The 17797-nt window shown below is 38.3% G+C and overlaps 1 protein-coding gene across 2 annotated transcripts in view; it reads left to right on the forward strand.

The window, feature by feature from the left end:
- The window catches only part of RABEP1 (rabaptin, RAB GTPase binding effector protein 1), a 103521-nt gene that overhangs the window by 76689 nt on the left and 9035 nt on the right, over positions 1–17797 (forward strand). For both annotated transcript variants that reach the window (XM_057716737.1, XM_057716738.1), the window contains exons 9-13: positions 3873–4340; positions 5569–5673; positions 7479–7595; positions 12429–12527; positions 15996–16136. In XM_057716737.1, coding sequence (XP_057572720.1) covers positions 3873–4340; positions 5569–5673; positions 7479–7595; positions 12429–12527; positions 15996–16136 — 930 coding nt within the window. The remainder of the gene's footprint in view (positions 1–3872; positions 4341–5568; positions 5674–7478; positions 7596–12428; positions 12528–15995; positions 16137–17797) is intronic.

Consider the following 17797-nt stretch of genomic DNA (forward strand, 5'->3'; position numbering starts at 1 on the left):
ATAAAGGCGACTGAGTGATGACATAGAGAGGTTAATTCCATTGAACAAAAAGTTTAATATTACAGTCCCTCTAGAAATGAAAGTCATGGTACACTGCAGAGCCACATGGAGAAACACCAGAGTTGGTTGGTCATAAAGCAGAAGCATAAGGAAGGGGAAAGTGTGGATCACAGCCATCATTGGGATTTTTGAGGGAAAATCAGGGCAGTGTAAATACCGTAGGACTGGCTAGTTTGAATAACTCCAGTGGGCTTTGGGGCACAGAGTCTGTCTTCAGTTTTCTGGTACCTGGCCCTGGGGTGATTTAGGGCAGGAGAGATACTGGCTTGGTGTGTAAGAGTTAGATAAAGGAGTCAGTTGGAGGTATCGACTCGGAGTTGGTTGATTTGGTTGTGAAAGACATATTCAAAGGCAAGTTATTTATTATTTGTAGGAATTAGCTTGGTTGGAAGAGGCAGCCTTTCTCCAGCCAGCAAGGCCTTCAGAAGGTCAAAAACATCATAAAATATAGAAAATAAACACGATTAACACACTAACAGTCAAGTTGTTTCATTTTTCACTAATAAAAAATTTTTCATTATTATGAATAATGCCACAATGCTATTATATATAATTCTTCCTTTTATAAAAGTCGTGGACTTATCTGATTACTTCCTTAATATAAGTTCTTGGGAAAAGAACTGCTGTATTTAAGAGCATAAACAAACATATTGTTGAATCATCTTCCAGAAACACTGGAACAGTTTACATTCCCCTACAAGTATATGTTCCTTATAAGTACTGGTTATCAGCGTGATTGTCTGGTATTTTTTAAATGGCCCTCACAACTTTTTTGCCCCATCCCCTTCCCTCTTTGGTGTCACAGTAGCATTTTATTAATATATGATAGCATTAGATATCAGGTTCCTTTATAAGATAACAGAATGTGTTCTCAATCCAGTTTTTATTAGGGTGCTTATTTGGGACCTTTGCCATAGCTAGCTCAGTATCTACTATTGGGTTGGCCAAACGGTTCGTTTGTTTTTCTCTGTAAGGTGTCTCTAGTAGCACTTAGTTGTCTTTAACTTCATTTGAAACAATTTTGTTAGATTGTATGTGACAGCTGTCATATCAGTGTGCATTTATTTTTTTAAATAAATTTATTTATTTATTTATTTATTTTATTGGCTGTGTTGGGTCTTCGTTGCTGCACACGGGCTTTCTCTAGTTGCAGCGAGCCGGGGCTACTCTTCATTGTGGTGCGCAGGTTTCTTTTTGTGGTGGACTCTCTTGTTGCAGAGCACGGGCTCTAGGTGCGTGGGCTTCAGTAGTTGCGGCACATGGGCTCAATAGTTGTGGCTCACGAGCTCTAGAGCACAGGCTCAATAGTTGTGGCACACGGGCTTAGTTGCTCCGTGGCATGTGGTACCTTCCTGGGGCAGGGATCGAACCCGTGTCCCCTGCATTGGCAGGCGGATTCTTACCCACTGCGACACCTAGGAAGTCCCTCAGCATGCATTTAAAGACTTATCAAAATTGGTGAATTTTTGTGTAACCATTTTAATATTGAAGATGGAAGAAAAAAGGCAATATTTTGGGCATATTATGCTTTACTATTTCAAGGAAGGTAAAAATGCAACTGAAATGCAAAAAAAGATTTGTGCAGTGTGTGGAGAAGATGCTGTAACTGATTGAACATGTCAAAAGTGGTTTGCAGTTTTGTGCTGGAGGTTTCTTGCTGGACGACGCTCCATGATTGGGTAGACTGATTGAAGTTTACAGCGATCAAATTGAGACATTAACTGAGAACAATCAACGTTATACCACGTGAGAGATACTCAAAATATCCAAATCAAGCATTGAAAATTACCTGTACAAGCTTGGTTTTTAGCTTTGATGTTTGGGTTCCATATAAGTTAATTGAAAAAAAAAAAAGCTTCTTGACCATATTTCTGCCTGCAGTTCTCTACTTTAATGAAAATGTTCCGTTTTTAAAACAAATTGTGACAGGTGACGAAATGTGGATACTGTACAATAAGGTGGAATGGAAGAGATCGCGGGGCAGGCGAAATGAACCACCACCAACCACAGCAAAGGCTGATCTCTATCCAAAGAAGGTGGTGTTGGGACTTCCCTGGTGGCGCAGTGGTTAAGAATCCGCAGGGAACATGGGTTCAAGCCCTGGTCCGGGAAGATCCCAGATGCTGTAGAGCAACTAAGCCCGTGCGCCACAACTACTGAGCCTGTGCTCTAGAGCCGCAAGCCACATCTACTGAGCCCAAATGCCACAACTACTGAAGCCTGTGGGCCTAGAGTCCATGCTCTACAACAAGAGAAGCCACTGCACTGAGAAGCCTATGCGCTGTAACGAAGAGCCCCCGCTCGCTGCAACTAGAGAAAAAAAGCCTGTTCGCAGCAACGAAGACCCAACACAGCCAAAAATAAAAATAAAGAAAGAAAGAAAAGAAAAGAAAGAAAAACTTGCTGCATTTTTCCTGTTTCTAATTTTCCTACTAACTGCTAGAATGGTACTGGTGTGCTTCTTGACTTTGGGTGTGTGCTGCACCACATTAAAAAAAATTGGGGGCTTCCCTGGTGGTGCAGTGGTTAAGAATCCTCCTGCCAGTGCAGGGGACACGGGTTCGATCCCTAGTCCAGGAAGATCCCACATGCTTCAGAGCAACTGAGCCCATGCGCCACAACTGCTGAATCCACGTGCTGCAGCTACTGGGGCCCATGCACCTGCCGCCCATGCTCCACAACAGAAGCCACCGCCATGAGGGGCCCGCACACAGCAATGAAGAGTAGGCCCCCACCCTCCACAACTAGAGAAAGCCGGCACACAGCAACAAAGACCCAATGCAGCAGATAAATAAATTTTAAAAAATTGAAATGGAATTCACATAACAAAAAATTAACCATTTAAAATGTGCAGTTCGGTGGCCTTTAGTACATTTACAATGTTGTGCAGCCATTACCTCTGTCTACTTTCAGAACATTTTCATCACTCCCAAAGGAGACCCCATATGTCACTGAGTCACTCTCTACTCTCCTTTTCCTTTAGCCTCTGGCAACCACTAATTTGGTTTTGACCCTGTGAATTTACTTATTCTGGATATTTCATGTAGGTGGAATTGTACATCGTGTGACCTTTTACATCTGGCTTCTTTCACTTGAGGCATGCCTTATTTAACATGTTGATTACAGCTTGCTTGAAACTTGGTTTCCAGCATACAGTTATATTCATTTCCTTTCTATTCTGGCTACTCCTTCCTCTGTCCATCCCCAAAATGAACAAAATTGATGTATCTCAGGGCCTTGCCCTTTGCTTTCTTCACATCCTACAGACTCATCCTAGGTGTTCTGATTTGCTGCCTTGGTTTTAATTATTACTATATGGTGGTTACTCCCAAGTCTCTATCTGAAGACTTCTTTGGCCCTCTATTGGGTGGATATCTCCACTTGGATATACCACAGGCACCTCATGTTCAATATACCCAACACTGAATTTCAGGAGACCTTCTCTGATTCCTATGTCTGGGCTGAATTCCTCTCCTGAATGTTCCCAGAGCCTTCAGTACATAGCTGTAGCATGTCATTTTATTAAATATGATATTCTAATATCCTGTTTACTTGGTTCACTTGTTTATTTTTTTCATGAAACTGTAAGCATCTTGCGGTCAGAGATGGCTCACAGTTGTATCCTGAGTGCTTAGTTTAGTGCCCAGCATATAGAAGACACTCGATAAATGTTTTACACATGACAATCTTTAGTGTGAAGGCAGCACACTAAAGATTGTCATGTGTAATGTGTGGCAGAATACTTTATAAAATATGGTAGTTTTTGAAAATATCAGGATTGTCTAACTTGGTAACATTTTTTCACATTTCAGGAACATTTAGATAGCACCCATGGTTCAGTCCATTCTTTAGATGCAGACTTACTGTTGCCATCCGGGGATCCCTTCAGTAAATCAGACAATGACGTGTTTAAAGATGGACTCAGGAGAGCACAGTCTACAGACAGCTTGGGAACCTCAGGCTCACTGCAATCCAAAGCTTTAGGCTATAACTACAAAGCCAAATCTGCTGGGAACCTGGACGAGTCAGATTTTGGACCATTGGTGGGAGCAGATTCGGTGACTGAGAACTTTGATACTGCCTCCCTTGGGTCACTGCAAATGCCAAGTGGGTTTATGTTAACCAAAGATCAGGAAAGAGCAATCAAGGCCATGACACCAGAACAGGAAGAGACGGCATCCCTCCTGTCTAGTGTCACACAGGGTATGGAAAGTGCTTACGTGTCTCCCAGTGGTTACCGCTTAGTCAGTGAGACGGAATGGAATCTCCTGCAGAAAGAGGTGAGTTATCTTCCTGACTTTTCCTCTTGCTGACTTTGAGGGATACTGGGTAGCTCTGGGTTTATTGTTCATTCAAGAGATAGTCCCTGGAGTCAGTGCTTGCGCTTGTTGCCAGCAAATTGGTGTTAACCTATATCGTCTGACCCTTGTTGTCATCTGCTTTGGCTGTTCCGGGTGATGATGACAGAAGGGAACTAAGTAGCGTTGACTGTGAACTTCTCCACCTGAAATCACACCTCTCAAGCTGGAGCGATCTGCCTGAGTAGCATAAGCCGTTTGTGTAGCCCGAATTTGGTTTGCCTTGCAGTTTTCTGTAATCTGTGTGTATTCCACGAGTCATACTCTTTCATCTTTCCTTGTGGTCTAAAGTACAAATACTTTTCAGCTGTTGATGTTGAGAATGAGTTTAAGGAGGGGGTGGAAAATATGGGAGAGGAGAGAGGCAACCTTTAATGAGGTAAATTTTCCTCCTAATAGTATTTGCAAACTCAGAAGTAAGATTAGGAGATAAAAACTTAAATATATATTTGCATAGTGCTTTACAGATTACAAAGCCCTTTCACATACCTCTGAGCTTCTTGATAATAATGAGATAATCAGGGCATGATTTTCTTCAACTTAGAGATGAGGAAACTGGCTCAGAAAGGTCAAATGAGTTGCTCAAGTTTCCCCTTTGACTTAGTAGCAAAACCTGGATTAGGATACAGGTTTTATGACTTCCAATGCTTTCTTTTACTCAGGGTACTTCTCTTTAAAAAAGCTGTTGATTAGCAAGTGGAACAGTGTATTAAGCCTGAAAGAAACTGTTCTCCTTGGTCTCATGCAAAACATGTGAGAAGGTGCTGCTTAAGTGTTTCACACCGGCTTTGTGCTTGGAGCTGGTGAAATGGTTAATTGGCACTCCCCCGTCCCCCACCTGCTCTCTCGTTGGGTACTGTTGATTTAAATAGTGAGTGCCATGGTGTAGTACCTTTTGCTTTCCTTGTGTTTCCCTCACATGTGGTGTTTTGTGGCCCTTAGCCTCTTGTTGATAAAGTTGTGTCCCTTGTTTTCCTTATGATGTTTTAGGATCCAACTCTATATTGTAAATTCTTGCCATAAGTCCCTGAATAAATTGTTTACTCTGTTTTCTACTTTGAGTAACATAGGTAAGACTGCATGTGTTTCTCAAGTATGATGTAGACTTATTTTGTTCTGTCTGATAAGAGGTAATTTTGGTGCCCTTCAGGTACATAATGCTGGAAATAAACTTGGTAGACGTTGTGATATGTGTTCCAATTATGAAAAACAGTTACAGGGAATTCAGATTCAGGAGGCTGAAACAAGAGACCAGGTAAGTTTCTTTTGGGAAGTTTGAAATAGGTGAGCTGTGGTAGTTTTCATTGGAGGTGCTGAATTAATTGCCTTTCACCCCTCCCAATTTGCTTTATGAAGTGTATCCATCTTGTTAAGGCTGCAATAATCTGGTACATGCACTGTCAGTTACATTTCCAGTGGGAGCACACTATAGAACTTTTGCTTTTGTGTGTCTTTGCTTCATTAGCTTGCCCAGTAGCACACGGGTCAGCTCAGCTGGAATGTCTCCCCTTCCAGCCTGTTCCTTCTGCTCAAGGCCCAGAAGTGTTATTGTCATGAATGCATACACACGGAACGTGCTTTATGATGTGGAGATTTAGGGAGATAAGAGGTTGGCTGTTGCTTCTAATTGTATAAAAGCTTAATTGGATATTATATTAATCAGTATTTGTACTCTTCATTGCTTATTGCCTACTTCTTGTCATGAATTTGTTTAATTAAGTTAGTTTACAGGGTCACAGAAATTAAGATTTGGTAGATAAGGTATGCTTAGATTGACAAGTACCTTTCCAAATGCAGTGCCTAATAATGGGTTCCCTGATAACATTTAGGAAATAATGTACAATTTCATGAGAGTTGACTTGCAAAAGTATATGTAAGGAAAAAAATAACTTTTTTTTTTATATTTCCTAATTTTTCTTTAGTTATTATGGAGAGTGTTACCTTAGTCTTGAAAATAAGCTAAAGCAGATTAGAATGATGGTTTAATATTTTCAAATGCCTTTGGCATTAATTTCTTCCATAAATCCTTTTTTTTTTTTTTTTTTAAGATGGCTCAAAGGTAAATTTCTAAAGCTGTTTGTGAAGCAAATATATCAGTAATTGGCCTCTGATAGTGTGGTACAGGAATGGGCTGTCTTGGATTCCATAGTTGTGTCAGTAGACATTTTACTCTTGCTTCATCTGTGCAGGCACTTTGCTGGGTTCTGAGTGTTCAGATACAGGTAGAATACAGTACTGCCCATAGGGAGCTTTCAGTGTTGCAACCCAAGCCATCAGTTCAGTATGGTTTGTTCCTGTACATGTACAAATAGAACTAGAGGAGGAGCTGAGGCACCTAACTTAACTATGGGCTATTAACTAGGGAAGGTAACAGTTCAGCTAAGTTTGTTTTAGAGCTAGAGTAAAAATTAATTAGGAAAAGAAATGGGGAAAGGGTGTTCAAGGAGAGGAAAGATGTACAAAGGAACAGTTATGTGTGTGTGTTCTAGGAAAATATGTGTGTTCTAGGAAGTAGGAATATTTCATGTGGCTAGGCATGGGGTGGTGTGTATGTAAGAGAGAGTGTGTGTGTAGGGGGAAATAGTGGGAGAGGAAGCTACAAAGGGAAGGCCATGATGAGATCATTGGGGGGGGGGGGGGAGTGATGGCTGAAGGGATTTAAATTTTACCCTGAAGACTTTGGGAGGCATTTAAGGATTTTAAGTAGGGAAATAATGTGATTTGACTTTGTTTTAGAAATATTTATTATGTTAGTGTGGATTGTAGATTGGAGGCAGAAGCTAGACTAGAGTCAGGGAGGCCAGTGCCCTAGCCTGGAAGACCCAGGAGGAAAAGCAGATACTTTCAAATGAGATAATGGATATGAAAAATGTTTTATTAACTGTAAAGCACACTATAGTTGTCTAATGAGGTAATTCATCTCAGTTTTTTGCCAAATTGACAAATCTGTTTCTCAGGAAAAAAGATTAGATTTAAAATTTTTTTCTGGAGCTAGGAATTTTTTTTTTAATTTGTGAAAGTTCTGGTACTTCCTTCTAATTGATGTTTAAAATTGCATAGGTGAAAAAACTACAGGTGATGCTAAGGCAGGCAAATGACCAGTTAGAGAAGACAATGAAGGACAAACAGGAACTGGAAGACTTCATAAAGCAGAGTACTGAAGATTCAAGCCACCAGGTAAATGAGGGTTTTAGAATGTGACCTGTGGGAGATTGACTGGGTCGTTTAAATGAAAGTTCTGAAAACATAGTAATGTTTCTTTCTTGCCCTGAAGATCTGGCAGTTCTATTTTCCCTCAGATAAAAATATCTCAGACTGGTCTTTATCTGGTTTCACAGATTTAAGGAAAATAACTTTTGAAATAACTGGTTAGTAAATATCAGGAGGCTGTGGTTCTCTTTTCCGCTTCGATTTTTATTAGGTTTTTCTGCTGCACAAGAAAACTGCTAACAAGAAAGATACTAATTATCTTCTTTTTTGACTTTCTGAAAAAGTGTAGCATGCTTAGGAAAAAACCCAACCTTATACAGATATACCAAACATATCTGAGCTAACATCTGTGTAACCACTAAGATCCAGTAATAGAAAATTAGCTAATACCCCAGAAGCCTTCACTTTCCCCCTCCACTTACTACTTCCTCCCCAGAGGAAACTACAGTCCTCACTTCTGACACCATTAGATTCATTTTGTCTCTTTTTTTATTTTAACAAATGAAGCATATAGTCTGTATTCTTTTGTGTCTGTCTTCCTGCATTCAGCGTTGTGAGGTTCCTACTCACAAATGTGTGTGGCAGTTATTTTCATTGTTGTATAGTTGTACAGTTGTATGAATATATCATAATTTATCTGTCTTAATGTTGATGAGCATTTGGGCTGTTTCCAGTTCTGGGATATTATGAATAATTCTACTTAGAAATTTCTGTATAGGGCTTGTTGCAATGTTGCTGCTGGGTATATGCCTAGGAGTGAAATGCCTGCGTCAAAATGTTCGAAATGTATGTCAACTTTTGGAGATAATAGTGCCAGAAAGTGGTTGTATGAATTTATACTCTCCCCAGCAACGTATGAGAAGAATTCCTGTGCGTCCACAGTCTTGACAGACTTCGTTTTTTGTTATTTTAATTACAACCATTTTGGTGGGTGTATAATGGTATTTCATGTCTATTAGCTATTGGAATATCATTGTGTGTGTGTGTGTGTGTGTGTGTGTGTGTGTGTGTGTGTGTGTGTGTGAAATTCTCAAGTCTAATGCTTATTTTTTAATTGGGTTTTTTTTTTGCTTGTTTTTCTGATGAGTTCTTTATATAATCTTGTTAGCTTATGTTTTCAATATTTTAACAGTGTCTTTTGATAAACAGAAGTTCTTAATTTTAATGTAGTCAAATTTATTGATCTTTTCTGTATGATTAGTGATTTTTATCCTGGTTTTTAAAAGACTGTTTTCTTACCCTGAGGTTATGAAGATCTTTTCATATATTCTGTAGAAGCTTCATTGTTTATAACCAATGACATTTATATCTAAAATCCATCTAGAACTGACTTTTATGTATAACCTGTAGATAAGGGTAAATTTTTATTCTTTTTTTTTTTATATGGATAGTCAGTTCCTATACCATTTAGTGAAAAGATCACCTTTTCCTCACTGCTCTGCAAGAACATCTTTGTTTATCAAGTGAATGTAAATGTGTGGGTCAGTTTCAGGACTCTGTTTTATTTAATTAGTCTATTTGCCTATTTTTTGTGCCAAATTCTATGCTGCAATTTATGGTAAATTTTTCATTTGTTTCTTTTTTATAGTTTTTATTTCTCTGCTGAGAACTGTTTTCATTTGTGTCAAAAGTATTCACCTTAACTCTAAGTAGCATAGTTACAATAGCTACTTTAAAGTCTTTGATAATTCCAACCTAGGTCATGGGGTTGGCATGTGTTGATTTTCTTTCCTCTTGAGAATTGGCCACATTTTCCTGATTCTATGTCAAGTACTTTTAGATTGATCTTGGAGATTATGAATATTTTATTGTGAGACTCTTTCGTTCTTTTAACCTGATTAGGTTCAATTCATAAGTTCTGTCTTGCCTTCTGTAGTAGGTAGTTCTAAATCAGTTCATTTTTAAAAGCCTTTGCAGTGCTCCTTTGGGTGTGTCCATGTGTGTATATAGCCCAGGGGTGAGTGTGAGACTTGTGCCGGTTCATGCTGTAGCTGCTTCTAGTTCTCTTCTCTCAATACCACTCCACTCCTCAGCTCACAGGGACCCTGTTCTGGCCCTGTGATCAGAAAGACAGTTGTTTATCCTGTGCTGCTGCATCTGTTGTAGCTTCACAACTGGGGTAGCTGTCAGATTCATGCTGGCAAGAAAATAGGAAAAAACTCCAAAGAATCAGTAAACTGCTGTATGAATTGTTTCTTCCCATTTTGATTTCCCTCCTGAAACTGTCTGCTTTTGCTTATTTTTTAGAGTCCTCAGGTAGTTGCTTTTGGTATTTTATCCAGAGTTTTTAGTTGTAATCAGGGGAGAGAATGGCCTTGATGGGCTTAGTCCATCTTGGACAGAGCCAAAAGTCTCCATTCTCTCATATTTTTGTTTATTAGACATATCTTTTTCTTTCCACCTTCATTCAAGAAGGATACTCTGGCCAGATATAGAATTCTGAGTACTTATGTTATTTTCTTTCAGCAATTTGAAGTTATTATTCCATTGCTTCTGGCTTCCATGTTTCTTGTGAGAAGTCAGCTATCAGTCTTATTGTTGCTCCTTTGAAGGTAAAATGTTATTTTTACCCTGGCTGTTTTAAAGATGTTCTTTTTGGCTTTTGTTCTTAACAATTTTACTGTGCTATATACCTAGGTGTATTTTTCTTCGTAATTCTGCTGTTTGGAGTTCACAGGGTTTCTTGGATCTCTGAACTAATGTCTTACATCATAATTGGAATATTCTTAGCCATATGTCTCTTTAAAATTTTGTTTTTGTTGAGATATATATAAAGTACATAAATCTCAGGTGTACAATTTGGTGAATTTTAACATGTGAAGAATTTTACCAGGGTAATATATCATCATCTGCATCAAGATACAGAATGTTTCTAATACATGCACGTTCTTTACTAATAAGTAAATACTCCACTTGCCTATACATAGAGGTAGCCAGTATTCTGACTTTTTAACACTATGTTTTAGTATTGCTTATTCTTGGACTTCACATAAATGGAATCATATAGTATGTAGCCTTTTGTATCTGGTCTGTTGGTCATTATGTCTTTGAGACTTGTCCATATTGTTCTGTGTATCAGTAGTTAGGTTTTATATTCTGTAACATGAGTATACCATAATTCATTTATCCATTCTACAGTTGAGAGATATTTGGATTGTTTCTGGGTTTTGGCTATTGTGAATGAATACATTTTCAAACATTCTTGTACATATCTTTTAGTGGACATGTGGACTTATTTCTCTTGAGAATATGTAGGAGTGAAATTACAGAGTTTTTGCATAGGTTTATTTTTAGCTCTACAAGCTATTTCCATTGATTGTTATTTCTTCAAATGTTTGTATATGTTAGGTGTTTGCATTGCATCTATAGGCTTCTTTAATCTCTCTTCTGTATTTCCTGTCATTTTCGTCTTTGTCATCTTCAGATCACTAATCTTTTCTTCAAATAGGTCCAATCTGTTAAACTCATCCATTGAACTTTTAAAGTGGGTAATTGATTTTTTTCTTTTATTATTTCTATTTGGTTGTTTTTCATTGTTTCCATTTCTCTGGTGGTTCTAAGTTTCTGAATGGATCGAATACAGTTATTTTAAAGTCTGTTTCTAATAACATCTGGACTGTTTGTAGATCTGTTTCTGTTATCTGTTTTTTTATCATTTCCTTCTGTTTTTATCAGTCTTTTCTTGTGCATTCTTACTTGGGTGCTAGACATTAAATATGAAAATTGTTGAAACAAGGCCATTTTTCTTATGAGAGGCAGGTAACTAGTTTGCTAACAATCCTGGATCACCTTAATTCATTTATGGGAATTAAGATTATATGAAGTTGTGAAGGTTGGATTATTTTAAATTCTTCCCTTACTCTAGGGTGTGTCGCTTTGGGGACCCAATCCAAAGTGCCGAGTGTTTACCAGGGATCCCTTTGTGTAGTGGGTCTTGGACTCTAACTTTTGCCACCCTATCCTGGGATGCTGTGCTTAGCTTGTCAGTGTTGCATCTGTTTCTTGTGGAATTGGCACATGCTTCTGGAGAAGAGCTGTTCCAGATACTGCACCAGTTCTCCAGATGTCCTCATTCTGGTCATTGGCTCTGTGATTCTTTTTTGCCTTGTTCTCTCTTGCCTTCACGTAGATATCTTTCATATTTTTGTCTGGTTTTCTTAATTCTCAGCAGAAAGGTTGGTTCACATTACCTGTTCTGCCACTACTGGAAACAAAATTCTGACAGTAATTATTTTTTAAGTGTCTAAACAAATTTACTTTGATTTACTTTATAACTCTTATGTATGAGTCATCAACTTTCACATAAACCCCTTATCAGGAACATTAATAGGCTACTTAAAGGGAGTTTGTCATGTGTCTGTTGCTCTTAAGTAAACCATCTTAGAAGATTGCAGCTACTTCAAAGAAGATTCATTTATCCTTTAAACTGTGTGGGTTTTTTTTGTGGACAGTTTCAGATTTTTTTTATTGATTTTTAATTAGCTCCTTTAAGAAGCTTATTTGTAACTGGGTCACATGGATTAATATCTGTGTCTGGAGACCCCTGTAATGCTGTTGTTCATGTATGGCAGCGTGTGACCCCTGGGGACTTCTGGTACTGCCTTGTGTCATCTGAAAGGCTGAGGCTTTGTATACAGTAGATGCATACATATCTGTTGAATGATGGATGAGTGGAGTTTCATGAACTAATAAAAAAATCAGTTCTGAATATTAAATAATCAGGAGATGGAAGAGTTAGTTTCAGAATCACCACATTCCTAACTGTATATTTTCTGTGTATGAATTTTTTTTCCTTTCAAGATATCTGCACTTGTCCTAAGAGCCCAAGCATCTGAGATCTTACTTGAAGAGTTACAACAGGGGTTTTCCCAGGCAAAGAGGGATGTTCAGGAACAGATGGTAAGTTAACATTTAAATAAACATTGTGTTAAATATATTCTATCTTGAAATAATCTTTAATGTGACTTTATCTTCCTGGCCAAAGTGGTTACTGTTATGTTCCCAGAGCCTGTAGAACATTAGTAATGGACAAAATTATGTAAAGCCATTGTTCTTTTTTAAAACCTACCTCTTGACCAAAAAAATGATCACCTTTAACTTAATTTACTTTTCTATGATTTGAGAAACCTAAACAAAATAAACTATGGACGAGGTTTTAATTTTCAGTTCTAAATACAAGCTAAAAGCTGAAATCTCTCAAAGCCCTAGGAGGTGCAGCTTTTGAGCAGTCACTGTGCTTTTCCTGGGCAGCTAATTTAAGACAGTCTCGAAAAAAAAAAAAAAAAAAGACAGTCTCAGTAATTTCATAGGAGTTACGATAAAACATCACCATAATTGCTGTGGTGCTGGAGAACTTTCAGAAGGCTGTCAATTTTGAGAGGAATAGGAACACAGAGCTTCTTAAGGAAGAGCTACCTGGAGCCCCTGCAGGATTGTTCTCCAGCTTTGGGCCTCCTCCTCACTAGTCAGGCTCCACTTGCCTTGCTCTTCCTTTTTCTCAAAGCTGGAACCCTGCATCTGATGGCCCTTTGTAAATTACAGCAGAATTGGTCCTGGTGGGATGAGCCTACAGAGTTGCCTCTTGTCCAACTCTTCCAGGGATGACAGAAAAACAAACCAACCTGGAGTTGTATGGTGATGTTTGTTTTTGATTGGCATTGGGTCAGTATATGAATGGCCTGTGAATTGATCCCTAAATACTAGCCTTGGTCTGTTGAGAAACATTTCACTGTAGTCATTGACCAGAGAGAGTTTCATATCTTTTCACCAATTAGAGAATATGAAATAATAATCATTGATCTCAGACACTTAAATGCTGACAAAGTTTCATAGTTCTTAGCCTCCTTATACCCCCCTGCCCCCCTCATCTTTTTCCTTCTCATCTTTTAAAACTCATCTGCTTTTGCAAACATATTTCAAGTTGATTCCACTTAAAATGAATATATTGCAGGTGACATTGAAGAATTGTTGAAATTAAGATTGAGGTCTTGTGAACTCTTATACCTTACCATTTTCTTGAAATTACCTTTAAAGGTTCTTATCCTGAGAAAGATAAACTCAATTTCTTATGCCCCTTCAGAGAAGAGTAACTATGGTAGTGGTTGGGATCTTAATATCTCCCCGTTTATTTTGAAAAATTTCAAACTTTATATATGTATATTATATATGTATTTTATATTACATATGTATTTGTTTCTTTTTCTGAGCCATTTGGAAATAAGTTGTAGATATCATGACACTCTTAAATATTTCAGGATGTATCTCCTAAGAACAAAGAAGTTGTTCTACATAATCACAGCACTTTTATTGTATCTTAAAATGTAGCCATTGCCCCCAAAAGTCCTTGATTGTTTTTTAGTGGCAGTTTTACTTTTTGATTGAGGAACAGTCAAGGATCACATACTGTATTTTGTTGTCATGTCAGTTTAGTCTCCTTTAATCTAGAACAGTGACCCAGTTTTTTGTTTTTGGTATTTTTGAGGGTTTTTTTTTCCCCCCGCTTTAATGACATTAACATTTTTGAAGAGTCCAGACCATTTGCCTTGCAGAATGCATTGTCTGATTATTTCCACATGGTTAGATTCAGGTTAGACATTTTGGCAAGAATACTACATGGATGAAATAATTCATTGGAAAGTTCATAACAAGAGGCCTGTTCTGCTGTGTGGTTCTGTTGTTGGTGATGTTAAGTTTGATTGCTCGGTTAAGGTGGGGACACAATCATTTGAGAATGAGTACATTAATATTACTACCAACAGCAAAGCTTTCAAAGTGAAGTTCAGCATTTCTCTGTCGGCCCGCCATTATCCACAGGTTCCGCATCCGTGGATACAGAAGGCTGACTGTAAGTGACTCGAGTATCTCAGATTTTGGTACAGGAGTGTGTCTTGGAACTAATCCTCTGCGGATACCAAGGGACAACTGTAGTTCTTTTTACCCTTAGAATGTATCCCACATTTATAGTCTGGGTGCTGTGTTCAAAAATTACTTGAATTGAGTTTTCTCTCTGCGGTTGTGTTATCAATTTGATACAAACAGAAACAAATAGAGCTGATCATGTACTACATTTTTGAATTTTCTTCTTTTTTGATTGACTTTTTTGTTTTCTGAACATGCAGCATGGTTCATAAGTTAGAACTATGAAAGTATATAAACACTCAGAAGTTTCACTTCCATTCCCTATCCCTTTTACCCTGTTCCCATCCATTCCCATACATGACCATTTAAATTTACTTTTGGTTTATCTTTCTTTTTTTCTCTTTACAAAAATAAACAAATATAAACATTCTTCTTTCCCTTTCATATCCAAAAGGTAGTAGGAAGCTAATATTTAGTTGTAAATGGGTTGAAAATGAGTATAAAGCACAACTGATTCTGGTCTGAAATAAATAAGAGCCAGTAGAATTAACCAAAACTTATGTATGACTTTGCCTGCCTACCAGCAGTCTATTTGTCCTTTAGGAAGCAGTCACCTTCTATGGGAAATGTTCTTGAACCCTCTCCGCTAATTAGGTACCCATTGTCTGTTATGGCACTTGTAGTATGGTTGGGTAATTTTTGGTTTACTTATCTTTCCCTCCACTGCACCATGAGCTTCTCTAGGGCAAAGTCTGTCTTTTATCCCTGTATTCCCCATGGGCAGCAGAACGCCTAGCGTAGAGTAGTAGCTGCTAAACAAATGTTGGATGTGGAGTAATCTACGTTTATGTATATGTTTAAGTTCAATGGTTAGTATTAAAAATTAGCAGAAATACTTTTGCAGAATTTTATCTTATACTCAAATTAGCTGGACTTTTATATTGATATAAATTCATATGAAATACTTAAAATTGTTTTATATATCAGCAAGTGGAAGCAGTGGAAACATGCTCCATTTTAAGAATGAGCTACTCAAATGTCCTGTATTTCCTAAGCATAGAGCCTCTTGATGGCTTCTAATGTTTGGGGTCCTTGTGCCATTCACAGTGATGCTGAGCTTGAACGTATGTATATGTAATGAAAGATGAAGGCACTGCTTTTTATTTCTCCTTACTTCCTGTGAATGCATGCTGTGAGGAGGTAGGAGCTGTCTTGGAGTACACGCTTGATTTGATATGTGAGCCTCTTCCATTGAGCTAGAGATGCTGGTCCTAGGGATATCGGGGAAGAACTTCATTACTTTTAAGCTGTTGGTAGAAGCAGTGGAGAATGAGCTCAAATACTTGCTTCATTTCCTGTCCCCTTAAATATATGTGAGTCTTACAGAGCTTTGTCATGTACCCTCCATCCTCAGCCCTTATTTCATTTGGCCTTTGTTTTTCTCTGGTACAGTTATCAGCAGATAGGATTTACCTTTCTGGCTGTGATTAGTATCTGTTTCTATTTTAGGCAGTGCTGATGCAGTCACGGGAACAGGTTTCAGAAGAGCTGGTGAGGTTACAGAAAGATAATGACAGTCTTCAGGGAAAGCATAGCTTGCATGTGTCATTACAACAAGCAGAAGACTTCATTCTCCCAGACACTATAGAGGTAACTTATTTTCTGTATGATCAAAAATGTAAACAAGTGTATTTTCTGAAATGGCTACAAATCCTTTTTTTTTAAAAGTCTACAAATAACAAATGTTGGAGAGGGTGTGGAGAAAAGGGAACCCTCCTACACTATTGGTGGGAATGTAAGTTGGTGCAGCCACAATGGAAAATAGTGTGGAAGTTCCTCAAAAAAATAAAAATAGAGTTGCTATATGATCCAGCAATCCCACTCCTGGGCATATATCCAGACAAAACTATAATTGAAAAAGATACATGCACCCCTATGTTCATAGCAGCACTGTTCACAATAGCCAAGACATGGAAACAACCCAAATGTCCGTCGACAGATGAATGGATGAGGAAGATGTGATACATAATATACAATGGAATACTACTCAGCCATAAAAAGAACAAAATAATGCCTTTTGCAGCAACATGGATGCAGCTAGAGATTACCATACTCAGTGAAGTAAGAAAGAGAAAAACAAATACTTATATATGGAATCTAAAATATGACACAAACTTATGAAGCGGAAACAGACTCACAGACATAGAGAACAGAATTGTGGTCGCCAAGGATGGTGGAGGAGGGATGGACTGGGAGTCTGGGGTTAGTAGATGCAAACTATTACGTATAGAATGCATAAATGAAAAGGACCTACTGCTTAGCACAGGGAATTATATTCAATATCTTGAGGTAAACTGTAATGGAAAAGAATGTATATGTATATATAACTGAGTCACTTTGTTGTACCGTAGAAATTAACACAATATTGTAAATCAACTATACTTCAATTTATTTATTTATTTATTGGCTGTGTTGGGTCTTCGTTGCTGCTCACGGGCTTTCTCTAGTTGCGGAGAGCGGGGGCTACTCTTTGTTGTGGTGCGCAGGCTCCTCGTTGCTGTGGCTTCTCATGCTGTGGAGCATGGGCTCTAGGTGAGTGGGCTTCAGTAGTTGCGGCACATGGGCTCAATAGTTGTGGCTCACAGGCTCTAGAGTGCTGGCTCAATAGTTGTGGCACACAGCTTAGTTGCTCTGTGGCATGTGGGATCTTCCTGGAGCAGGGATGGAACCCATGTCCCCTGCATTGGCAGGCGGATTCTTAACCACCACACCAACTAGGAAGTTCCAGGTATACTTCAGTTAAAAAAAAAAAGTTTAAAAAAGGGATTTCCTGGTGGTCCAATGGTTAGGACTCTTTGCTTCCACTGCTGAGGGCACGGGTTCAATCCCTGGTTGGGAAACTAAGACCCTGCAAGCTGTGTGACATGGCCAAAAATAAATAAGTAAATAATAAAATAAAAATAATAAAACAGGCTTTATTGATATAATTAATACACCAAATAATTCACCCATTTAAAGTGTACAATTCAGTGGTTTTTAATATTCTCAGATGTGTAGCCATCACCACAGTCACTTTTAGTACATTTTCATCACCTCAAAGAGAAACCCCTTACCTTTTATCCAGCCCATCCTCCTCAAGCCTTAAGCAACTAGTAATCTACTCTCTGTCTGTAGATTGTCCTTTCTTTCCTATGAATGGAATCATACAATTTGTGGTCTTTTGTACCTGGCTTCTTTCATATATCTTACTGTTTTCAAGGTTCATCCATGTCATAGCGTGTGTCAGTACTTCATTGCTTTTTATGACTGAA

This window comes from Hippopotamus amphibius, chromosome 17 (assembly GCF_030028045.1).
Source record: "Hippopotamus amphibius kiboko isolate mHipAmp2 chromosome 17, mHipAmp2.hap2, whole genome shotgun sequence".
Taxonomy (NCBI): Eukaryota; Metazoa; Chordata; class Mammalia; order Artiodactyla; family Hippopotamidae; genus Hippopotamus; species Hippopotamus amphibius.